The 26299-nt window shown below is 36.6% G+C and overlaps 1 protein-coding gene across 1 annotated transcript in view; it reads right to left on the bottom strand.

The window, feature by feature from the left end:
• LOC129265311 (nesprin-1-like) overlaps positions 1 to 26299 on the bottom strand; it is a 111626-nt gene that overhangs the window by 16648 nt on the left and 68679 nt on the right. Inside the window, exons 68-92 of the mRNA XM_064102408.1 lie at positions 26116 to 26288; positions 25051 to 25206; positions 24495 to 24659; positions 23757 to 24083; positions 22948 to 23103; positions 21871 to 22044; positions 19077 to 19430; positions 17578 to 17715; positions 16988 to 17164; positions 15897 to 16193; positions 10362 to 10474; positions 9650 to 9857; positions 9061 to 9261; positions 8440 to 8562; positions 7727 to 7847; positions 6982 to 7187; positions 6387 to 6529; positions 5917 to 6103; positions 4517 to 4822; positions 3731 to 4057; positions 2860 to 3183; positions 2087 to 2407; positions 1385 to 1711; positions 1073 to 1221; positions 256 to 442 (exon numbers count right to left, since the gene is read on the bottom strand). Of these exons, the coding sequence (XP_063958478.1) occupies positions 256 to 442; positions 1073 to 1221; positions 1385 to 1711; positions 2087 to 2407; positions 2860 to 3183; positions 3731 to 4057; positions 4517 to 4822; positions 5917 to 6103; positions 6387 to 6529; positions 6982 to 7187; positions 7727 to 7847; positions 8440 to 8562; positions 9061 to 9261; positions 9650 to 9857; positions 10362 to 10474; positions 15897 to 16193; positions 16988 to 17164; positions 17578 to 17715; positions 19077 to 19430; positions 21871 to 22044; positions 22948 to 23103; positions 23757 to 24083; positions 24495 to 24659; positions 25051 to 25206; positions 26116 to 26288 (5360 nt within the window). The remainder of the gene's footprint in view (positions 1 to 255; positions 443 to 1072; positions 1222 to 1384; positions 1712 to 2086; positions 2408 to 2859; positions 3184 to 3730; positions 4058 to 4516; positions 4823 to 5916; positions 6104 to 6386; positions 6530 to 6981; positions 7188 to 7726; positions 7848 to 8439; positions 8563 to 9060; positions 9262 to 9649; positions 9858 to 10361; positions 10475 to 15896; positions 16194 to 16987; positions 17165 to 17577; positions 17716 to 19076; positions 19431 to 21870; positions 22045 to 22947; positions 23104 to 23756; positions 24084 to 24494; positions 24660 to 25050; positions 25207 to 26115; positions 26289 to 26299) is intronic.

The raw sequence follows: 26299 nt of genomic DNA, 5'->3' as shown, positions 1-26299 counted from the left end.
GATTCCAAGTACTTTACTTTATAAAATGTTTTAGATGTGTAATGAAGGTCTTTGGAGTATTCATTATTTCCTGGTAAAAAAATAGTTATTTAAACACATATCTCTCACATATATTTCCTGTTTAGTCAATTTACTAAACTCAGATAAACAGCAAAGTGATCCAAATAAAAGTAATTTTCATCCTCACAAACCAAGTCATTTAAAATTAGTTCCAGCACAAGAAGTCATTTTTAAATAGAGAAGAGCAAATCTTACTTCAAGTGTCATAATTCTATCTTCTGCATCTGAAACAAGAGGACCAATACTAGCAGTCTGTTCCTCCAGGGTTTCTTTGCCTTGTATAAGATCAGCTAACGCTTCCTCAGTCTCCGTTTCGAATGCTGCCCTCTCAGACAGCTCCTTCTCAATGTTTTCTTCAAGTTGAGTTGCAGAGTCATGTAACCTGACAAATCAAAATGTTTCAACATTTTGTTAATATAGGCGAATTTGATTTCAGAGCACACTATAAACTATGGTGGCTACAAAGGGGAGGGGGGTGGCTTCCAAAGAAAAAACAAAAGCACTTTCAATGGATTATGCAATGAGTCAGGTGCATTTCTATTCGATAGGAGTTCCATAAGATTATCAGCTTATCAACATGCTACCCCTATTGTTCTCCACATTACTTTACTTCATAAATTACCCAAGCGATGATAATTTGAGAGCATAACACTTTTTCATATGACGCACAAGTGGAGACATACACAGTAGGGGGTTGAATGTACACATCTTATGGATTTGCACTCTAATCTTTCATTTTTTAGATAGACAAAACAATGCCGGTTATGGAAATCTGCTGTGCACCTGTTGTATCTATACTAATACACCTTGCCTAAAGTCGAAGCCACATCTTTTCTGCAGCAATCCTGCAAGTGCAAGCGGCTTTTCATAACCAATACCCACATTCCATCAGAGACAATGTAATGAAGAATACAGGGAAAGCTGCTATGTCTTTGTAGTGGGATTCCTGTTAAAAGATGCAGCACAGATTTTTGCGTAAGAAAATTACAAATTTGAAGATTGTTTAGTTTACCTGTGGTATCTATCCAGAGATTCCTGCATATCTTTGCTGACTGGGTGGGTTTCATCAGGCTGAGTTGCCATATGCTCAACTAACTTGATAGACGCATCTCTTACTCTTGGTGGCAGAGGCTCGGCATTATCTAAAATCTCCTTGGCAGCCTGAATGAATAAAAAAAAGTATATACATTGCGATAGATGATCATGTCCAGCTAAAGGTATTGAATTAATAAATTGTATCCAGTCACCAAATACAAAGTATCACAAGTGGTTGTCATCACACAATTTATCAAAACAATCATTGAACAATAGCCAAGATACATACCTTCACCGATGCAAGTTTTCCTTGAAGATCATTGATATCAGCTCCAAGTGAGATTGACACAGGCATTGCATCCTCTGCCTGACCTAGCGCCTCTAGCAGTTCTTGTCTCCTGTCATTGTAGTCTATCCAGACCTGTTCCTGGTCCTCCACTCTAGTCCTGTCACTCTCTACCTGTTGCTGTAGGGAGTTGAAGAGGTCCTCCAGGGACTGTATCAAGGAGGTTACAGCCTCTTGACCAGCAGGGTTCCCTTCCTTGAGGATTGGTTGGGAGTAGGAACGCAGGAGTTTCAGCTGGGTCTCTTGAGACTGTAGAATGTTCTCAATCTCCTAAAAAATAGAAAAAAATGATAAGTGATCAAAAGGATTGAATAGGCTATCATATTCATTGTAATTCTGATTTTTTTAACAGGAGTAATAAGCTCTTAAACACACTCTTTGGACAAAGATACCAACACAACAAAACAACAATTGGAGGAAATATTTTACCAAGTGCATGGATCCCAAGACCAAATTTTACAATTCAACCTGACAGAGAAACACTTCTTCACCTAAAACAGTTTACATAGTTTGCTAGATATCACATATTTATTCTATGCAGAGGCTATTCTACCTTGCCGTTTGTCATACTGATATAGTAATAGCACACAGAACTATAAGAACCTTCCATTCAAATAATACTAATTTCAACTACCATAATCTTACTTTATTGAGTTGTTTATTATCCTGTGCTTGAGGCAGACTGGTAGGAGCTCCATACACTGATCTATCCTTTATGCCATCCAAAGCCTTCTCCACATCATTAGCTCCGTCTACTAGATCCTGCCATTCTCCAAGGTATTTGCGCAGCTTTTCCTCATGCTCCCTAGCTGCAAGATCCAAGGATGAGAGCCTCGATTTGAGGTTGTTCAAATCAGCTTCCACCTTTTCTCGTAGAGCATGGGTCAGCGATGGAGACAGGCGATCAGCAAGATCTACCAGGTCGTCAAGTTTGTTCTGGTATACTGGCTCCCGTGAGAAGAATTGCTTTAAGACAAAATATATAAGTGAGACAAATGTAGCAAAGTGTCAGAACTGCTATCAAGTAAGTTGTAAATTGCAGGGTTAAATTCAGGTAGTTCAATTCTACAAAGTTTGTTATCTAATTTTTGACCATGCATTAATGCAACTACATACATCTATCTCTAAACATTTTTGAAGAAAAATTATTACCAAAGACATAACACGCTTGGTTGGATTCTGAAATGAAAGTAAAGTGGTTAATTTCTCTTCAAGTCTGCAAAACACTCTTTGTTCATATCTGCAACAATATCAGCTGTAGTTTCGAACAGACCTTGTGCAGGGTGAAATTTACATCCCTGTCAACAGACTCAGGTTTGATTATGATATGAGAGTAAACTAATATTATGTCTTGTCAATAAACTGCCGCAAGTTCTTTACTCTAATCTGTAATGACACAACATCAACCATAAACATACCCTGTGCTGATGCAGATCCTGCTCTCCTTGAGGATAGTTGATCCCACTTTCAGCCTCTTCCAGCATCCCCTCTCCTTCATTCAGCCACTCCTCAACCTCTCCTCTTTGACCTTGGAACTCTTCTCTCAGGCTGACGGCCTCAGCCAGGTTGGTTCCCTTATTCCTAGAAGCCTGCAGAAGGTCAAGGTGAAGGGTGTCCAAGGTCTGTAGCTGATCCTGGAGTTTCGGAGTGATGGGTTCTCCCAGATCAGCAAACTTGGCATTGGCAGAGATGATGAGAGTTTGGGCCTGCTCTAGAGTGTGGTTCATCTTAGGCTGGTTGGTCTGTATTGCATGAAAATTCACAATGAGGTAATGACAATGTTACTATATCAATAAATGAAAATGATCACTACTTTGAGGACATGAATGATCTTTGGGGCTTTAACACACAGTTTTTTTTTACTTAATCCATTACATACAGAATTATCTTGGGTTTTTTATGACTCCTAGCTACAGGGATAACTCAATGTTCATAGCCAGTGGGTAGGCTAAGCTCTGGTAACTTGATCACACATGACATGTTTGTATCATTTCAATGAGATGTCATAATAATCTGAATGGTACAAACCACGGTTTGGGTTTTTTGTCAACATATTTTACTTCTAAATCTTCCATTTTACAAATAGACATAACAGTGGATAATCAGTAAAGTAACTGAAGACAATGTACTTGAGTTTAAAGGTCCAAATGTTTCTTTACAAGAAAATAATGTAAAAAATATGATCATGTTATGGATTCCTTAAGTGATATTCAGTTTGCAAAGGAATTCTCCTATATTCCTGTTTATGTATTTGAAAAAGTTCCTTTGGATCATTACAAGTATTTTTACCTGATGTCTGGTGAATGCCTGTTTAACTGGCTCCACCTCTAGTTCAAAGATAACTGGCTCCTTCACCTCTTGGCTCCAGTCTTCCAGCTCCTTCAAACATCTGTCCAGATTCTCCTTCAAAGCCTCCTTGTCACTGAGTTTGCCTTCCAGTGACTTCTGCCTCTGCTCCAGGTTGACCTTAGCTGCCTTGAGGTCAGAGGTCATTTTGTGGACAGTTGAGGTCACTGTTCTCTGGTCAGGTTGGTTGGCTGTTTGACATACAGCTTGGCACTGCTCTGGGAGCAAAGTCGTTACTTCTTCAAGGCAAATAATTTCTTCAAGAGCAATCTGGTGAGAAAAGTTCATATCAAATGAAACCAGCTGTGAAATCAGCTACCAAGTCAGGGTCATTACGTTTTTTTTTCAAATCCAAGTAGCTACTACTATTACAAGTTGGAAGCAGGTCAATTTTATTGCTAGCCCAGACATCAAATGTTGGAAAGGATCACAATTTCAATGAGCTCCATTAAGTGATTGATTATATTAAGTACTGTTGAATCCTCAAATAAAACACTCCAGTATCATCTCTTCACCCCTAAATAATATTTTAAAGATCATTTTGTATTTTGCAAATAAGCTTTTTTATTATCTCATTAACTTGGGAACAAGATTGCACAGCATGTCCATACATCAAGATAAAATGATAATTAAAAAAAATAATTTTCTAAACGTTGCCAGAGATGTTGAGGTAATGTTTTGGTATACATGAAATATTAATTGGCAAAACATTTCATTAATCTGAAATACCTTGCATTTGTGAAGTTTGGTCTCTGTATCCAGCCCAGGTTGTTCAATAGCAGGCCCTTCATTCTGATAATGCTCCAAGCATTCCTGTATCTTGGTCACGCCATCTTCATACCCTTTCCTAGCATCCTGGGCATCTGACAAACGTTTGGTTTGGGTCTCTAGGGCCTTCTTGAGTTCTTCATTGAGTTGGTCCAGTCTGGCAATGTCTTTGACATGAGACACCTGACCTTCTCTCGTTAGAAGATCACATCCATCATTGAGTTGGGTAAGAGGGGCTTGCAGGTTGTCAAGTCTTGCTTGCAGATCCTGTAAGTGATGGATAAAAAGACATTTTTCAATTTCTCTACACTTGATATTGATATCTAATAGTTTATACAGGCACAAGAGCTCAATCTCCACTTTTGTTAGACCATTCATACCCTGCTCTGCATGCTTTGTCTCATTGGGATGTTTCCTTGAATGATTCTCCTCTTAATTGCCAAATCAACTTCCACTGAAATGTTTTGTGCCATACTGGTGTCAGCGGTGGGATCTGAACCCAATGCAATCGAAAACACAAGTTAATGTAGTGTGGAAATATTTATATAGGGCACATAAGTTCATAAATTCATTTTATTTGTCTTCCAACTTTGAGTTTGAATACATGACAAACATATAAGTGTGTATGAAACAATGAGCAGAGTACATGATAAAACATACAGGTATATATAAAACAGAGTATGCAGAAAACATTGTTTTTAAACACATTATACAGCTTAAGACAGAAAAGAAATAATTTTAAAGGAAGACGAGGAGACCTAAGTGAAGCAATGCTTGTAAATTAAGGTTCCTCATTACGAATTCAAAGAACATTGGATAAACAACAAAGAAATGGCAATATAATATAATATGATAACTTAAGAGAGAGGAGGGGAGAGAAGAGGGACACATTTATGTACAAAAGGGACAAAAAAGGGGACATGAGGACAGAGACCAGCCAGGCCCAGGAAAGGGGGGGATGTTAAGTATTGATCATTTAGCATTAACTGATAAATAACACACGAAAAATACGCTTTACGAATCACTTCCATAGTTACTCAGTAAATAAGATTTCAAATAACCCGAGTCCAAAAGAGGGGTATTGACACAAATCAATAGGGCATCCAAAGCCATGGCCTTGGTGACCTTGGGACTAATTTAAGCCCTAGCCATGATCGTCATATTCTGGCTTGTCCGTATACAGTGTATACACGTTCTCCACTGCAGGGTGTATTTAAGCAACAAGCAATCAAGTTACTCTAGAGGCTTAGGCAATAACAGTGACTTTCACACCCTACCTTGCCTGTATGCAGGGTATGTACATCCTCCATTCCCTGAGCATTATCCTAGCAATGAGCACCCTAGTAACTCTAAAGGCTTACCTTGCATGTAGAGATCCGATGAGAGGCATCAACTGACGAGAGTCCTATGGGTTGATCAAGCTGATCTATGGAAGATTTCAGATCCTGGAACTGTGTGTCACATTGACTAAGATCAGCCTCAAAGGCCAGTCTGTCATTGTAAGCCTTGGTTAATCTAGCAAACTTCTCACCAGTAGAATCCACAGTCCTGTTTGACAATGATCAACATAATTATGATGAACAGTTTTTATAACATTGTTCAATTCTTTCTTCAGTTACAACCATACTGCTTTCATTAATTCTGTAACTTTTACATTTGAAAATTTTGATTCTGAAACCTTATATTGTTTACTGTTTGATGAATATTTGCAAGAGACTACAATTGAAATTCTACAACTGAAAATGTCATATTTGTAAACAGAATCATGTATTTTCATATATCAAAATCCTAACATAAAACAAAGAACTCCTTAGTGAATCCACAGTCTTACCTATTGAATAAGGCTTGAATATCTTCAACATTTTGAGTGATCTGATCCTTGTCATCCTCTCCCATTTTCTGTGCTAAGTTCTCCCCATCGGCAATGAGAGTCAGTAGTAGAGGCTTCTGGGAAACGGAGCTATCATTCACATTCTGGAATCATGAAAAGTAATAGTTCAGTTCAGAGTTGAGATATTTGACAAAAATCATCTATTTTCATTGAATGTCTATATTTATAAAATAAACATCATAAGCAACATGTTAAGATATCACAAGCCTTAGAAGTTTCACAGATTCATTAATCATTTTTTCAAATTTGTTTGATAGCACATTTCAGACCCGAAAGGACACTGAATGCGCTTTACCAACATAGAATTAGCAAACATAAAATTATACAATAATAATTCTAAACAGTGGAAAGAGCTAATTATACATTTTGAAAACAAAAACATCAAATACAGTGGTGCTTAAAAGTTAGTAAACCCCCACCGACTGGGCAGCGGAGGGCAGTATAACCAAATGGACCCATAGATGATTGTTCCTCAATAGTAAACTATTACCATATCACAATGGATAATTGAAAAGAACTGTGATATCCATATTACCTTGTGTTGAGAGATCTGCTTGTGGATATCGTCAAGTGGACATTGGAGATTGATTGGCTGACTAACGATTGGCTGTTGTTCATCCAGCCATGTCTTCATCTGTTTAATCCGATGTTCTAATTCCTTGACCTTAGTCAAGCTGTCAGACATCAACTCAAACCTAGACATAGCTGCTTTCTCTGCTTTCTGGAATGTCTTTTCTAAGTCTGAGGATATAAAAGATGGTACATCATTGGCCATGCTGGTATAAACTAGAGTCAATGATTGTAGGGTATTATGCTCTGGCAACGATACTTACTTTAATCCTTTGAGCAATTCAATAGAAGAAGCAACTTTTGCATGTCTGATCCCAATTATTCTCCATTCTTACTTCACTTCAAAAAATGCTGAATCCATGATAATTAAATAATCATGAGATCATTTAAGAGCATCACCAATTTTGTAAGAACCAGAAAACTGCGACAAATCATTTCAGGAAGGTTCCACATGTAAGGGGTTGGATGTACATATTGTATGGAATTGCTCCACAGCAAGAGATACAGTACCTCAATGTCAAAGGTTGCAACTTTATTGTACACAGGGTCTCAAGTTATAATGGAAAATCCAAAGCAGAACAAACGTTAAAAAAAAAAAAAAACAGAAGTGGAATTTGGGTGGCTGAACATGCTCCAGGCTACTATGCTTGCATTTCATGATATTTTTTTTTCTCTCAAGATTCAACTTTCAATAGGAATAAGCATCTTACCTCTGACTTTCTGTTGGACATCCTGGCTCTCTCTCTCCTCGGCTTTCTTACAGATTGGTCGACTGCTGGCTGATAACCATTGCACCCTAGAGTTGTAGCTCTTCACCTGGTCTTGTAGTGCCTATAAAACAAATAATCTACATCAACCTCCTTTCCAATTGTATCTCAAATACAGCCAACAAAAATCAGATGATCTGTATTCTTACAGCAGAGGGAATTTTACTAATAAGCAATCATTGAATCTACATAGTAATATCTTTTTTTTTTCAACTGATGAAAATTACTCACAATTTCTGAACAGGACATTCTGATAAAATACTAAGGATTATATACTTGTATGTTTTGTTAACTAGGCAGTTCCTATGACTTGAGGTAGAGGCATGCATGGCCATTGATGTTGTTTATGCAGAAGGACCTTTGTTTAAGGTACCCTTTAAGTTTGTAAAAGTTTAAATTGAATGAAAGAAAAAACACACTTAGCAATTGATCATGGTGATTTTATCATTGAATTATGAATTGCTAAAGGGGCTGCTCCATTACCACAATCTGAAACCCAAATTCACATCAATCCTTAGATCAGCAGAGGGCATGTGGAAATCAATTGAAATAAGGAGAAATGTATCAACAATGTTGGGAGAAAGGAGTAACACTGGCATTTGTTCAGATCAGTGTGTTTTTTTGCAAGAGCTGGACAGATGAAGTGCCTTTCTTACCTTTGCTTCAAAGACCTGCTGTACTTGGTCTGGAATATCCAGCTTGGGAAATACTGGATCACTGAGATCTTCTTCTTTGGTTTGTAATCCTTTCAAGCAATCAGAATAGTACTTCCAGAATTCCTGCACAAGAATCAACATAATTATAATGATACAGTGTGTCATGATGTGTTGAACCACAAGGTACTAGATGCAAATCCCTACAGCAGTACTAGTGTCCTTTGGCAACTGAGAAATTTATCTACACTCAACCCACATGAAGAAAATGGCAGAAATGAATTCCTTGAAATGCTTGTGTGCTGTAAAAGGCTGCTGGGCTAAAGCCAGTGTAATAATATCCAAAGTCCTATAGAGAATTAAAAGAAAAAATTAACCCATGAACAGAGTTTATTTCCTTCAGCAAGATATTCATCAATATTGTGCTGCACTTGACTGAGGTTAGGTAAATGGGTATCCGCTAGAAGAAATTCCTCAAAAAGCTGTGAGCGATTAAATTGGTAGCCACAGCTTAGCTGGGATAATATAGGAATGCCTCGATTACCCGACAAGGTGGATATTAGTGCAATATAACTACCCCATATACTTACTATAGTTATTATTATTGTCATCATTATTTCTTACCTTCCTCTCATTAACACATGTCTGTAATTCATCTTGAGTAGTGGAGACAGTGTGTTCAATCTTGGTGAGTTGCTTGTCAATCTGCTGAAGATCTTGACGCACTCTCTGTCTCTCCTTGGGACTCAATTCATCACACAGGGATTCTTCCTCGCTCACGGCCTTGAATGTGGCTCGACGGCCTGCTAACTCAACACTGGAATCCTGCGTTTAAAAAAAATATGGATATTAGTCAAGAATTATATTCATTGATGTTCTGTTATACTCTCCTTTGGCTAAATTATTATTTTTAATTATTGCAAAATATATCTTGATCATGTTTTATACAAACATGTAGAAATAACTGAATCCTTCTTCTTCACCTTCTTTTAAAAGTATTCTAATCGTCTTGAAATTGATTTGAATTAAGTTTCATTAAGTCAGATCAATCAAGTCCGACTGACAATTACAATGCAATATCTCCTAAACCCTAGGAATGTATCAAAACCCTAAGACCACTGTCTTTCGGTGTTGCTCCTCCAAATAGGAAAACAAAAGACTATCATCATAGTTCAAAATATTTTTTTTTATTCAGGGATGATAAATGATGTACCTGGATTTGTTGTAGAACCTTATCCACCTCCTCTGTGTATGGACTGATAGTGGTTGGTTTGGCGATGGACGACTGGAACTGATCCAACCAGAGTTTGAACTGATGACCCTTCTCCAGCAAGGCATTGTAGTCTGATTCCAAGCCTTCTAACATGGCTTGCGTGCGCTGGATACGGGTCTCACTGCTCAGCCATTCTTCACGGATTTCACTGTGGAGGATTGACGTTCATTCATTGTGACACATCATCACAGATATAATTTGTAAAACAAATGGCCATGTGGGGGGAGGGGGGTAGGTTGTTTCATAAAGCATTTAGTCTGACTAAATGTTGTGCTTACATGTAAGCACCAATGCATATTTAACACATATTTTATTGATATATATAGAGAGAGAAAAAACAATATTACAAGATAATATACTAAAGTTGTATATACTGGATGTGTATCTCACATTAAGGCCACCACTTTTGGTAATTAAGGTACCCTGAATGAATAACTGGATAATTCTAAAGATGACAGTTAATAATAACAAAATGATAATGATATTATACTTCTCTATAGTGCTTAATACATCAGAAAGGTGTCTTGAAGTGCTTTACAATGTACTTACACACAATATATGCACTTTCTCCACTCCCTGGGGAGCATATCAACAGTTTCCAAACTCAACTGTTATGCATAGTACGGTACATGATTAAATGAACTATACTCACTGTAGCTGTTTCCTGATGGAATCTTCATCAAGTGAGCTAGCCATTCTACCAACCTCTCTGCTAGCTTCATCAACCTCATCAACATGTCTTCTTCTCTCAGGCATAGATAACCGCTGTAGGTAAGAGAGAGAGAGAGAGAGAGAAAGACAGAAATTGACAACATTTAATTTGACAATGACATGATCCCAGGTTTTCAGATCTAACTGAACACTTTCTAATAAAAATGTTGTACAACCTTCATTATCAAGTTAACCATTACAATTCATCATCTACTGGTGTACAGGAAACACTGGCGAAAAGTTTAATTAAAGCCTGAAAGAGTTTAGATTATCAAGAATCCACAAAAAAATCGTAAAAATGATGTATAAGTAAAAAAAAATACTATTACAATGAATACAGACATTCTTGTATTGGAAATTAACTAAAAATTGAAAGAAATAGGGCTAGAACTTAGATACAATTGGTTTGATATACATATTTACTATGCAATATCATAGTTTCTGAAATTTTGGTCCTTCACCTCAATTAGTTTCTCACTCTCTTTAGGTGGTTTCAAACCGCCTCGATCACAAGAATCCCCGTTAAATTACGAGAACATTTACATGCTAAAAAATACTAGATAATTATTCCTGCATTCAGACCGCCCCGAAACACACTCTTTGGGGAAATTTCTCGAAGTTATGAGCATGCGCAGTACTGTCTGGTAGCAGACGAAGAAGCGCACGCTTTTAGCGGTACGATCGGAGGACGGCCGGAGCGGGAAATCCGCCTGCGGCCGGCGTAGCTCTAGCACGTACTAACTTTACTCGATCGTATGCGCAAATCATTTGTTCCCTTGATCATCTGCAATTGCACTAGATTTCTCTCCACATTGAAATCAAGGCCTTGGTGGCCTCTTCACTCCAGAGCGATGTCATCTGGTATGAAAATATAGAATATCGGTAAATATCACCCTTAATTCGTAAAACAATCAACCGCCTAGTCAAAGTCAAACCCCGGGTCACGTCGCATGAAAAGTGTACGTATCTTTATCGCTGCATATGCACTGGCGCTGGCTTGCTGGTAGGCCTCGCATCAGCTACATGTAGCCTCGCATATCGAACAGCGCGGGCTATGAACCGGAAATTCACTTATCGCGGTGATCGATGGGATACAAGTTCCCGTAGTTTGCTTTCAGATTGCCAAAATACCCACGACCTTGGAAAAATCCCCACGAAAGTTCTCGTAATTTCGCCAAGTACCTACTATGTAGCGGGTATTTTCTTTCAGGGATATTACGCGTAGTTTGCTTTCACATTACCAAAATACCTGGTATTTTCTGATCGGGGTAAATTTCCCGATCAGAGAATACCTGGAACTGACGAACTTCAAGGCGGTCTGAAACCACCTAGTTACACTTGAATACACACAACAATGTCAAATCAATACCTTATTACATAATCTCAGTGTTGTCTTTTCTTTCAGTCATCTTTCTAAACAATGTCAATTGGGATTAAGGCAGGTACTAAGCCATTGTAATGATGGTGCTAATCCTTTTATTCACTGGAGCATGGCTACTTTGTAACTGTTAACAGTTAATTCAGGAAGCAGAATCAATCATAAGGGGGGGGGGGGATTCAGTAGGGACGGTTGATAAATTCATGCAATGTTTTTCTTCCATCTTTTTTAATTCATTCAATAATTTTACAGATTCTTTTACAACCTCAACATAAACACTTGATAAAAGGTAACTACTAGCTTCCAAAAAACAATGGAAAAGCTTAGGGGAATCACATGTATATGGATATGAATGACTTCTCATTTGTTTAGATAAATTATTTTCGATGATCAGAAAGCACCATATTCAAATTCCCATTTCAATAGTGCTTCATTAAGAGCTGGTGTACACAATAGAACAAAATTCTCTTTTCTACAAATTGCCAGTCAAATAACCCACTTTTCTTTTTCTACTGATGTTGTAAATAATTTCTTTTCCCTCAGGATAGAATACATTTTCAATTTTCTTTGCCCTCACTCAAGAATCAAATCACATGTGAACGAAAAAATCAACTCGTCATCCTCATCCAACAACCAAAATGCATTACTTCAGGAATATACACAGTATGCAAGACTAACCCTGAATCTAACATCACTCTTAGATAGACAACTACTCCTGAGCTGGCCAAGACTTCTCCTCAATGGCCTTTTATGCAGATCCACGACATGGTTGGCATTTTCATCACTGTTCCCAGGATTTAACATAGAAGCAGGAGGTGTCAGCTTCCTCCTTAGTTGGCTAAAGCTTATCCTGGATGGTCTACCATGCTGATCTACAGGAGGTTTGACTGTATGATCCACATCAATATCATTTCCGGGATTTTCCAAGGACTCAGGGGGTGTCCCTTGCCTCTGTCTCAGTTGGCTAAAGCTGGTTCTGGATGGTCTCCCATGCTGATCTAGAACAGGTTTGACTGTATGAACATTACTGCTTACAGGATTTCTTTCCGAGGTTAGGATTGTCGGTTTATCACTTTGAGTTAATCGGTCAATGCTGTATTGTCCAAGATGTCTTCTTGATGGTCTTGTATCCTGATTGGCAAGAGGTTTGGCAGTATATTCCTTATGATTATTACTATTCCCTGGGTTCCCAAGACTTGTTCTTGATGGTCTTCCATGATAATCTACATGTTTGACTGTATATTCTTGATCATTGTTGCGATTCCCAGGATTTCCAAGACTTCTTCGTGATAGTCTTCCAGGATGAACTACAGGAGGCATGACAGTATATTCCTTAATATCATTGCTATTCTCAAGATCCATATAGCTTGCACTTCTCCTGGTTGGTATTCCATAATGATCAACATGAAATCTTAGCTCCACATCATTATTAATTCCAGGAATTTCATCTGAGCAAGGGGGAGTCACCGAATCATTATTTTTCACATTTTTCCTAGGGTTTTCCTCCAAGTCAGGGGGTGCCACATTACCAATCTTCGATAAACTTCTGCTCCTCCTTTGGCTATAATTTCTCCTTGACAGCAATGGTCCTACAAGCTCATCTTCAACAGGCATGGCTGTATAATCCAAATCATTATGATCTCCAGGACTTTCAAGCGGGGAGGGGGATGTCCCCTCCTCTTCTTGGGACTGTTCTGACCCCATAGCACTGAGGAGACTGTCCCTACGGCCACTACTGCAGCAGCGATAAGGTAGCATCTAATACTACATGCAGTGTCAACAAGATGATCTAACTGAAACAGCGCGCCTTCTCCTCTATTCATCGCTATCTATAGCACAATTGGGAGATTCTTTGTAGAGTCTGTTATTGTTTGTACATCCAGTTAGAAGCAAGAGAATGTAAATAGGACTAGATGCCTGAGCCTGGATATCTACACATAAAGGGACGGACTGAGAGTAAACAAAGCATGGTGAGGGATTGGCTATTGAGTGAAAGTGCTCATAGAAGGCGGCATATTGATTAAAAGTTGTCTAAATTGATGTTATTGATCCTCAAGGTCTTGAGTTATAATGGAAACGATTTTCCAAGTGTCCTGCCAGGGCACATTCCTTTCCTTCTTAAAACCATTGATATTACTAGCCTATTTTATGACATATTAATTGTTCTGCATTGTACATTCTTGTTTAGTTTTTATTGTTTTGTTCTAAAAAGTCATTGGAAAGTGTGATAAGATACAGCTGTGTATTTTCAATTCAATGTCTTATTGTTTTCATGTAAACTTTATAATCTGGAGAAAAAAAAGGAGTCGTTCTTAATATTTACATGTATGATCATGGGCTTTAATACATGTACATGTACAGGTGTACACCGAGCAATTCTTGTTTAGTTTTTATTGTTTTGTTCTAAAAAGTCATTGGAAAGTGTGATAAGATGCAGCTGTGTATTTTCAATTTTTTTACATGTAGCTCTCTGTGACTCTGACCCCATTGTCCCCCCCATCCCTCTCTCTGACTATCTCCTTCTATCTTTCACTCACTTACTATACCTTTTTATCTCTATCTCTCCCTTTCTTTCTCTCACCCATCTGTGTGTCTTTGTGTGTTTCGATAACAAATTTGATATCCACATATTTTCCAAAGTTTCTTCCTGGGAACCTCTATGTATATTGATGAGCTTTTCCACTCTCCTTTTATCATTAATGGACTACAATCAATACTCCTCAAGTAAGCCTTTGTTAAGCCAAAAATATAGGTGTGAATAATTGCAATCAACTTTTGTAATTAAAGTATGCTTAGATATAATCTATATACACTGACTTATTATGTAATCATATAGACACAATTATCAAACCTATGTTAGATATACATATAGTACCACTTTGCAGAGTCATGGTAAACACGATAGTATGTTCAATCACATAAGAACAATAAAATATCAATACAAGAGAATTTTTTTTTAATTGATGGAAATACTAGAAATAAAATTCATTGAAGGCAATCGTAACTGAGTATATCTGTGCAGTCAAGAACTGACAAGAGGTAATGTTGCATGACCTTTCAATTTGAATGGCCTTTGTAAAGCTCTAAAAGGCTAAGATCTCATTATCATACTACACTGCATTATTGATTGGAATAATGATTGCCCATCATGGTGGGGTTTCAGGAGAAAACCATTAATGGGGGAGCCTTGGATAAAGATATGTTGTCTTCTTATTGTCTTATTACACAACATTACAAGAAGAGGATTGAACTTTTGACCAATGTTAATGAAATATTATGCTCTGGGTGAATTGGGTTTGATTACTTTGCCTAAAAGAAAAAAAATTATCAGATCTATGCAACAAGAATATTAAATACATGAATACTGGGAAATAGTCTCAGTAAGCAGCTTCAGTATAATAGCAACCACTTTTAATTCACATGATTTTAGGACTCGATCCGCACTCCATTTCATTTTTTAATTCATTAATGGTATTCTCAAATAGTGCAGCTGCTGCATGAGAAAGTCATTTGACCTGAAGACATTTCTGTTCCCCATTCCAACATCATCGCAAGAATAAAATGATTGTAGTACTGCTAAGACAGTATTTGAACTGAATGATGATTCTAAGCACTGTTTGAAAACATTGACATTTGTGAGACATTTCCTATTTTTGAGCAAGCGCCATGAGCGCCCAGCAGATGTGGATACCAGTAGTATACAAAAACCCATCATCATCACCATCATCATCAATTATTTCCGCATTGCTGTACTGAGCTCACTGCACTCTTAAAAGATAATACAGACTATTTCTGAATTTAATAAATTTTTTAACTTTTGATCTCAACACACACAAAATAAATCTTGAAGAGTTACCTCAAAATTTTTGGCTAATGACTGCAGCCTTCCTCAGTGATGTGACATGATTTCAGGTCATAGATATTCAGAAGCTTTCTGAATTCATTAACAGTAATTTCATTTGCCAAATCCGCATTCAATCAGGACTATTTGAGGGCAAATTCTTGAAAGGGGTATTAGAAGCAAATAAAGTCTTACAGGAAGATTCAACGTTAAATTTGAACTTCCCTTTAATTCATTCATTTATCTCTGTAACTCACCTCTAGTGTCTCAATCTTCTCCCTACAGGTGTGAACTCTGTCATTTTCCACCTTCTCCACAATCTCATTGACCTCGGCAAGCTGACCCTTGACCTTTGACACTGCTTCCTCCAGCCTCTCCGCATCAGCCACTTGCTTGGTACGTATGGCCTTCAGATCGTTGGCCAATGCCAAGATTGTGTCTATGTCAGCACTCAATGCATCAAGGTCGGGATCTAACTGGTCACAGAGATCTGCCCTGTGCTTGATCACATTCTTCAGGTCTGTCTGGTGTGTCTGGATGTCGTCGATGAAGGACTAGTGATTCCAAAGATAAAATATGTTACTTACAGGTGGTGTCACAAAACTATAATATTCATGACAATATACAGTGAAACTTGTATTTAAAAACCATCTAATAGAGACAAGAAATGTGGTATTATAAGCAGGTGGTCTTTGTGGTTAGGTTCCTGTAGTTTTTAATAAGGAAAACTGATGACGAGAAACAAAACTTTGTGTCCATCTATCAGGGGTGTGAGTGGTCACAAATAAAAAGATCTGAAAAAAGCTGAAGAGTGTTGAAAAAGTCTGAAATAGAAAGAGCTCCCATACTTTTTGTACAGAAGAAGGCCAAAAATAAGCTGAAATTAAGCTGAAAATTAAAACAAAAGAAAATCTGAAATCAGATAAAAATCTGAACTCTCACACCCCTGTTCTATACAGGTGCTTGCTTACACCAGTCTTGCTAACCCAGGGTGGAAAGTGGCAGTCCTAGGCTTACACCACAAGTGTTTGCAATATGGACTGCAAAATAAAATAACAATTCTGATTGATTCCTAGTCAGTATTTTGTACAAGATGCCAATGCAACAGTGATTTTGATAAGATCTCAGAATAATGGGGAATTTATTCCATCCTTTTGTGGCTGCAACATAAAATGTTCAATCCCTTGCCCTAGCTACTGCAGCTTACTTATTTCAGATCAATTTCGGCAAACCTCTGTAAAAACATAGGTCATATTGGGAGAAAATTACATCATAAAAAGAGAGAAGACAAAGGTGAATATATATCATGGGAATATATTGCTAACATTAGAACACCCAAGAAACTTACATTTGCATTTTTCAGGAGGTTCTTGGCTTCAGTAGGTTGGACTTGTGCTGGTTTCTCTTGTTCTAGAGCCAATGCTTTCTGAACCTGATCCATCCAATCTGTCAAGTCCTGTTTAGTCTTCTCAACTTGAGACCATTTATCGACTTGTTCTTCTGTCTGACCAAGCTGGCTCTCAGTCTAAGGTGAAAAGGTAAAAAAACATCATTTCCATTAACAAATTAATTCTTTAACTCACCCAGATGAACTGCAATAATAGGTCACAGTGTCGTCATTATTCGATTACCTTCTTACTATGGGTAGACCAAGTATTCATTTACATTTTTCATCAAAACATTGATAAATCATCTGATTGTTCTGTTTAACACAATCAAATAATCATCGTACATATAAGAATTATGAAGTGTAGCCCAAAATCAAAACATTGTTGTTTACATTTCGTGGATAGACAAAACTATGTAAATCTAAAGCATCAATTAAGTTTCAAGCAGAAAACGAACCCAAATTGCATAAGGAAGTTTTTTTTTAATGTTAAATCAAAATTTCCAAATAGTTGGACAAAAATGATAGACTTTGAATGAACCAGTAATTACCTGTTCTATGATTTGCTCAATCTCATTGTTTACTTTGGTTGCTAGGGCGGCTGTAGTGGAGTCTCCTGGTCTCTCTTCTACCCTCTCCTCTGCTGCCTGGACGAGCTGGCGATGCATCAATGAGGTGTCCAAGATTCCCTACATACCCATACAGCAGTGATATTAATATATTAGATACCTAGGGCTTCTTCATGATGCTTTTTGATGGATAACAAGGCTAAATTTTACAATTGATAGCAATGATCATTATGAGTGATCAATAACACAAATTAACTGTACAAATCACTCATCGAGCTTCATGTTAGTGTAACAGGCTAGGGGGCCGTTCATAATGCTGTTTGTAGGTTATACATGACTTTGCAAACGACAGGAACATATTCGTGCACTAAATCAGATTCTCGATGGAGTCATAAGTAGCATCAGCTGAAGTTGAAATATGTTCACGTTAATACACATTCTGGTTGTCAATAATCATTTGAATAAAAAATTTATTTCTGTCAAATTAGATTAGATTTAGATGAAATTCAGTCCTACATTATTGAATACCAGGAAATATTTGAGGTATCTTATTCATCACAAGAACAAGTTCAAGTCATTTGCAGAGTTATGGGTCACAACATATATCACTTTCAAAGAATTTTCCATTCTTTTTGTTATCTAAATTCACAGTACTCTAAGTGGCAATATCCAGTGTGTGTATTGACAAGTAGACATGAAAACATACATTATTCGCTCTAAGAATTTGCTTAAAATGTGACACACCTACAAACAGGTTTCATTATACAAAAATTGCTTATTCTTGAATCCATGTGGTTATATAAATTTCAAACAGTTTGGAATGAGCAACAAATTTATTTGTGTGTGTGTGTGGGGGGGGGGGCACTTCTGTGAAACAGCAAAAGTGAAACAAATGAGTGCTATAATGCCTTTTCTCTTTGGTGCTTTGATGTAAAATGAATGGATCAGATGAAAATGTTTCATACATTATTTGATTTTGATTAAACTCTTCACAACCATAACAACCCAAACATGATACATGCAAATACCTTTTCACAGCAATATCAGTGGAAAGAAAAGAGATGTATGCTTCACACAAACATGTACTTCTTATATTATGAAAATTAAATAAAGTACACCATATCTCATCCCAAACCCAAATAAAAATATATTGTTTAATCTGTTCATCGTTTCATGTAAAAATCTCTAATTCCAAAATGAATTGCAAAGTTTTTAATGATATCCATTACAGAGTATCAATAGTATTTTAATTATCACAATGCTTTATAAATTTTCTCCTTCTTTACAATATTTTTCTTCTTTCATTATAATGAAGATGTATGAAGCATGAAAAATCTGAATGTTGCTTTATAACTAACAGGACTATGGTTTTGATTTTGAAGTGAAAAAATAATAATGATTTAGTTAATTAGCCCTCCCCCCAGCCCCAAAAATCTTATACATTTTATGGAATATGAAAGGTAACCATGACAACCAATCACCTTGAGGACTTCAACCTGGCGTTCTGCATCCTCCAAGCTGCTGGTATCGACCTTTGACCCCAGCGACACCACCGGTATTTTCTGCCAAGCCTGCAAGAGCCAATCATGACATGACTGCAGTGTGTCAAGGTATTTCTGTTGCTGCTGGACGGTCATCTGCAACCGTGCCTGGATCTTTCTAGCAGTCTGATCCAGGGCTTCTAGCCCTTCCTCTAGCTGGGTTAGTTGCCCCTCTATTTGCCCGGACAGCTTGGGGTTGGCGTTAGTGCTGGTAGGGTCAGCTAGGAGGATCTGACCCTTGATGCGGGTGTTATCGAGTTTGGATGTGCAGGTTGCTAGTTCACGCATTAGACTCTGATGATTGTTATTAGTCAGTGCATGAATAAAACAGTAATAGAAAAGCAAGGTACCATACACCAGTGTTACTAAAGCAGGAATGGATTAGAATGAATAAACATATGTCTGTGGCAGAAAGAGTTGCAATAAAGTGCAAGTCCAAATATTAAATACTACTTGATTATCAACCAATAAGAAGTGTCCATTTTGGACTTCTTTTTCTGCAACAGACCTTAGGAATACAAACATATTCCTAGATTTTTCAAACTGCTTTCTCGTTCTGGGCTGTTTCATTACAAACTTTTGTTACGTTAACTTTTCTCATGCTGTAACTACCATGGTGACAGCGCTCAGCAGCCAATCAAAATCAAGTTTCCATGGTAGTCTCCACAATAACAAAGTTACCATAATCACAAATTCTTGATGAAACAGGCCCCTGATTTATAATTGTTCTAAAGCACATTCAAAGTATAATCATATATATCCTATGAACTTAAACATTAAAGATTCTCAAGAATTACAGAATGAATTGAATTCAAACATTTCTAATAAATTGTCTGTTAGCAGCCTACAGAATTAAGTTCAATGCAGTTACATGTTAGATATGGAATAATGAATGACGCAATACCTCAATTATTCTGAAGTCGGGTTTAATTTAAACTCTGGTTTTAAGTTGTGGTTTTACTATGAAAAGTCAGTTATTACATAAATTTATAACAGTAGAGGTTCAACATATCAGCTCATTTGACTCCCAAAACATTATTGACTGCCTTGGAAGGATAAGTATGACAGTTGTCTTCACCATTAAAGAATTAGTAAAAAGCACAGTAAACATGAGAAGCATTCACTGTAAACAAAATTTTGAAACGTTTGGCTTCCCATAATTTTAGCACAGAGTTAGACCATGGTCTAAGTTAAACCCCACTTCAGAATACAGGCCTATGTAAACAATGTTGTGAATGTCTTTCATTTTGTAAATTTAACAGAAGTAAAGCAGCAAGCTTTGGGTCATAAATATATGTATATACACATAGCTATATAAAAGAAGACAGCTCCAATTATATTTACAGAGATAATCATTGAGTTTGAATATTGGTTTTATATGTCCTTAACCATAAAATAAAAAACTATAAACAAAAATATGACTATCATAATATCCTCAGAGCAATTGAACAAATCAGTTAAAAAAAACATTGATGGATAAATCACGATTATTGAAGTAAATATACTTAAAATAATCCATTCTGCCAAGTGTTCACGGTGCTAATTGTCATCATTATAAATGTTGTAAACAAAGTTGAAAGGGGTTTCACTTAGAATTGATAAGAAAAATAATATCAATTGGCCATTTTGAAAAAAAGTGTTTTCCATGAATGAAAATAGGTTGGGGAAAAAAGGATTTTATATGTTTTTGGCAAACTGGCATCTACGAGTTAAGCACTCTAAACTAAAAGCATATATACCAAAATTAAAAAGCATTTTTTAATGACAATGTGATAAGTATATAATTTCTGCTGATGCTATAAAGTCTTGATTCTAATGTTTTGGATATATCTGAATTTTACTGCAAATGAACTTTGTGAATATATCAGTTTATTATTTTACTTCCAAAAGCATGCATGTTAGAAATAATTTGTAAGATAAAATCTGATCTCATTAGGGCCAAAAGAAAATGTAACTGCATTGTAAAGTCTATAGGTTAAAAGCTTCATTGCTCAAAGAAACTACTAATACTGAACATGAATTTGTTAATAACCATCACTGAAAAAACATTGGTGTATCATTATTACAAAGAAATGATACTCTTGTGACATGAAAGGCTTCTTCCACAATTTTGATATTCAAAAATTCTTTCTTTCTTTCTTTCTTTCTTTTGTGAACATTTCTCCAAGATCATAAAATAAAAAAAGGTTTCTTTTTTTTCCTAAGTGGTATATAGTTGAATATGCTCAAACTTCTCTATCAAAATTGTCAGATTAATTACGGAAGTGCTTCATACACAAGTATTTGGTGTCATTTCTAGCATTCAGATTAAAAATATCTTATCAAGAAAGTTCACATATGCATAGCATAAAATATGAGTGAAACATGTAAGTTCATGAAGAATTAAAAAAAAACACAGCAAGAGAAAATCAATCTCTCAAAGTAATTTTGAGTGCTTTAAAAGAATAATTTTTGGTAATATCCTTTACATATGACAAATCACTTCAAAAACATGTATGTGATGTTACTTCAGTCCTGCATGCAATTGATTTTTGGAAATTGAAACAAATAGTTGTATTGTATCAAAAAGAAATTACAAGGATATAAGATGTAAATGTCTCATTCGCCAAGTATGAACCCATCTAAAGTTCACAGCAGGCTAATTAGCAATCTTCATGGCAAATGCTTGGTGCCAATTTCCCATCCAGGGCAGAAGGGGGGGATTCTAGTACACAAAACAAGATATGAGGCTAACCTGTTGCTTTGCAAGTTGTTCTTGGCCTTGTTCTGGTTCGTTGCCATCTTCACCAATAACCCCCTGGGAAGCAACGTGCTGTGATACCTGTAATAGCGCCCTCTCAGCATCTCGCAAAGCTTCTTCATATTCCTGGTGCTTACTCACATTTGATGCAAGTTCTGAACAGGTGGTCTGCAAGGAAAAATCAATACGACTGTTACTGAACGATTTTAAATTTTATGTCATCGATTAGAATAGATCACTTTATAGGTATGTCAGTCATTCCTTTTTGCCTCTTGATCAACTGAAAACAGAACTGTTAAAATTCAAAGATTCTTTAAAAATAATTCTTTTTATTTTGTGTGCATGAAAGATAATGCAACATTTATAAAACAATATATCTTAATACCTTTTCAAATCATGATGTGTCTAAAATACAGACATTTTCATGAACTTAACAATTCTAGGCAAATTCAATATACTTATCTGCGTATTGAGGTGTTCAACAATAACAAATTTGATATTTCAATTCACCACTTAATCATTCAACTGAATCTTTAACAGGGCAATGAATTCATACAATGATCTTATATAAGATTTCCAGAGAAGTTTTTATTTATACACATGGGACAATATAACTTGTACTTCTTTTTTTAATACAATGCAAACTATTATTATTTCAGAAAAAAAGTCCTCGTTTTTTTTTAAATGAACTCTATGGTCCAAAGTCTGAACTCTGGTTTAATTCAAAGTATGGTTTAAAGTTTTTGTTTAATTATGGAAAGCCAAATTTGACACATATTCTCAAAAAACAGTGAAGACTCAATTAAAAAACTTTTGAAATTGAAAACCAATGACTGTCTGGGAGTACTAACTAAAATATATTTTCACCACTGAAGTAAGAGGAAACAACACAGTAAACATAAAAAATGTTAAATGTACAAAAACAAGGTGTTTTAACACTTTCAGCTTTTCATAATTTTAGTACAGACCATGGCCTAAGATAAACCAGACATAAAATTATGGGCATACTGGTTTTAAGGTAGACTTTTGCCTTCACTTCATCCATGTATAAAAATGAACTTTAATCCTTACCTGAGCTTTCTTTAAGAGGTTAGCATATCTCTGTGCCAATCTCCTAGAATCTCCAAGCACATCTTTGGGATGTGTGTTGTGTTCCAGGAGCGGCTTGGCCCTGGACTCCACCTCTTCCAGATTGCTTCCATGAGCGATGATCTCCCTCTCTAAGGCCTGTATCCAGTAAAATAACTACATATTACAACCTCCATATCAAAACCACTTTAACAGCATGCAATATACTTTGTGTAACTGTAAGACTAATATGGAATATTTCCATATTGTGGACCATGTTTATATGCATCAGTGTAATAGGACAAATAAGATAAAGGTAAAATAAGATCCGTGAGTAGACGAACTCTCTTCTAATCCCAACTGAAAAATATTTAAAATCATTATTACTCATACTGTGCATTTCCCCTTAGGCCCAAAGTGCTTACAATGAAATGCCATATTCACATTTACTTATCTTATAGTCTCCTTGGCATACTTCTTTTAGTGTATTATGTAAAAACATGGACTAGTCTTCCCCAGCTTTTCAGATCATTTACAACTGGCCACTACTTTTGTCTTTTGCAGTGAGAAATATGGACAGACATTTTGTACTTCTCCATTTTTAACAGCGCCTTTGATAAGGCAACTAGATAATGGTATTTTCATAACATCCCAGATTGAAATCGGACAAGACATGTGTTGGATTAGACAAGAAAAGAAAGCTTCATCTACCTTTCATATGTATGTTTAATTTCTTCCACTTACTTATCAGAATTAATATAGGAACACTTATCTCAAACATCATATAAAATTGGTGGAAAACAAATACAAACCTTCCTTTTCTCAAGCTCATTGATCTTATCACTCAGCTCCATCATCTGCCCCATTTCCATGGCAACAGATATCTCGGCATCATCCAGCCACATCGCAAATGGAGCCTCTGACTCCTCATACTGTTCCCACTGTGTCATCTTATCCTTCAGGTCATGGTTAGTTGATGTCAGCACTGAATCCAAGGTGCTAAAAGACTGTATCATCTCATCCAGCTGCTCTCTGATGACCTCTTGACCTGAGCTTGATGTCTGGGTCATGACCTTTTGTCCCTGTTCCTCCGCTTCTTTGACCTGGCTTCCGACATCGTTCATGGAGTCCAGCACAGGCTGAAGGATTGAAACAATATGTATGTTTCTTTGCACTTTCACAAACAACAACAATACCAAATTAATACAGGCATTTCAAATACATGAAGAGATTTAAAGAGTTATTTATATCATATCACATGTTGTTGAAACATTTCAAGAATTTCTTTTCTCCTAGCAAAAATTTATTCAATAAAACAATGGCCACTAAAACATATTTTGGTAAAAGGTTTAAGTTCAATGGAAAGCAATACCATACACAAGCCAAAGCACCTCATCCCCTCTCTAACTCAAATCTCATTTTCTATGATATATATACTATTTTACTGCTACTAAATAAGAAACTGTTTAAGCAGACTTCATTCACTCAGTTGAGAATAGCTTGCATTTTTTTTTATTCAGAAGTGTTTTGGGGAGCTCATCCATACCTACCTTCAGTGCATCAAGTTTGTCTTGTACAGACTGTCTGTTGCCAGTGATGTCTTGTAATTCCTTGACTGTCATGTTGTTGGTTTGTATGGTTGCTATCATCCTGGCTACCTGGTAGTCCAGAGTCTCATGATCTGTGACATCCTCTTCTGATCTCTTCACAACATCCTATATCAAGAAATATTAGAGAAACCTACATTCATTAATTGCTATTAAATTGAAAGGTTGCAATATGCAAAAAAGGTTACAGTTCCACACAATAATAAATTTGCTATTCTTCCAAAGGGATAAAATGATTTACATTATTTTCATGTTGACAAATACAATATAAAACAATAGCATATTCATAATACTTATGAATTGAATGGAAATGTGTTTTATTATCAAATGTGTGTGAGTCTAAAGTAAAGAAATCCAAAGTATTAAAAAAAAATCATTTTTGAAATATGTTTTTCAGCATCCTTTTACTTACGTTGTTAGTCAGATTTTACTTATTCATTTATTTCAATTTCCTTTCAGGGTAGATTTCCTCTAAAATAAGTTTGATAACAAAACTGACCTGAGCATTTTGGAGTAGTGACCGGTATCGATTGCTGAGGTCAGCTAGCTGAGGGTTAAGGATGAAGTTAGGTTGATTCTTCTCAAGGATTGGTTGAGAAGCTTTCATCAGATCATCAAGCATTTCCTCCTTACTCCTCACTTCGGCCAAGAATTTCTGTAGATTATTGAATGAAGGATAGCATTCAATATATCATGAATAAATACTCTAGGCAAAATGCTTGTAGAGCTCCTTTATCATAAGGCTCTATCATAAGCCAGCTTCAGGTGGCGGAGAGTGAGAATGTAGCTTGGATGAACGTAGAATGATACATCTTATAGAACACAATACAAGGTAGGAAAAAAAATTATGTGAGTGTAAGGTAAATTTGGCTACCCCTTAATCAGGGATTATATCCAATACTGTAACAATAATGCACAGGAATTCTTATTGAAGGAATGAAGCAGCACACAGAACAAATAAACATGCTAACAATGTTGAACTCAATCACAATTCCGAATGCAATAGATGGTCTGATCTCTACGGATGCCAGGCTATTTTGTGACATATTTCTAACTCAATCTTTCTCAAAAGGTGGTTTCAGACCGCCTCGAAGTTCGCCAGTTCCAGGTATTTTCTGATCGGGAAATTTACCCCGATCAGAAAATACCAGGTATTTTGGCGGTCTGAAAGCAAACTACGCGTAATATCCCCGAAAGAAAATACCCGATAAATAGTAGGTACTTGGCGAAATTACGAGAACTTTCGCGGGGATTTTTCCAAGGTCGTGGGTATTTTGGCGGTCTGAAAGCAAATTACGGGAACTTTTAGCCCAGCGTGTCGTTGGGTGCGCCGCCGTGCATGGGTTGCTGCTGGGCTAGTGATTTTGAATTTCGCGCCTTGCTGCTTATCAGACCATACTGCGCATGCTCGTAACTTCAGGAACTTATCCCGAAGGGTATGTTTCAGGGCGGTGTGAATGCAGGAATAATTAATGGGTATTTTTCAGCCTAAAAAAGTTCTCGTAATTTAACAGGGATTCTTGTGATCGAGGCGGTTTGAAACCACCTAAAGAGACAGATTTACCTTATCGTTTTCCATTTGTACAGTCTTCTCTTTAAGGTTTGACATCAGCTCCCGATCTTTAGATAGTGTGTACTCTGCATTGGTCAACCAGGAGCTGAACTGGTCCTGGAGATTATGTATGATATTCCATTCCTCAATGGTTTTCTGCAGCAATGTTTGGACCCCTTTCACATCTAAAAGAAGA

Source organism: Lytechinus pictus, chromosome 7 (genome assembly GCF_037042905.1).
Source record: "Lytechinus pictus isolate F3 Inbred chromosome 7, Lp3.0, whole genome shotgun sequence".
NCBI lineage: Eukaryota > Metazoa > Echinodermata > Echinoidea > Temnopleuroida > Toxopneustidae > Lytechinus > Lytechinus pictus.
The sequence above is the reverse complement of the archived record's forward strand: the minus strand, read 5'-3'. Positions and strand labels throughout refer to the sequence as shown.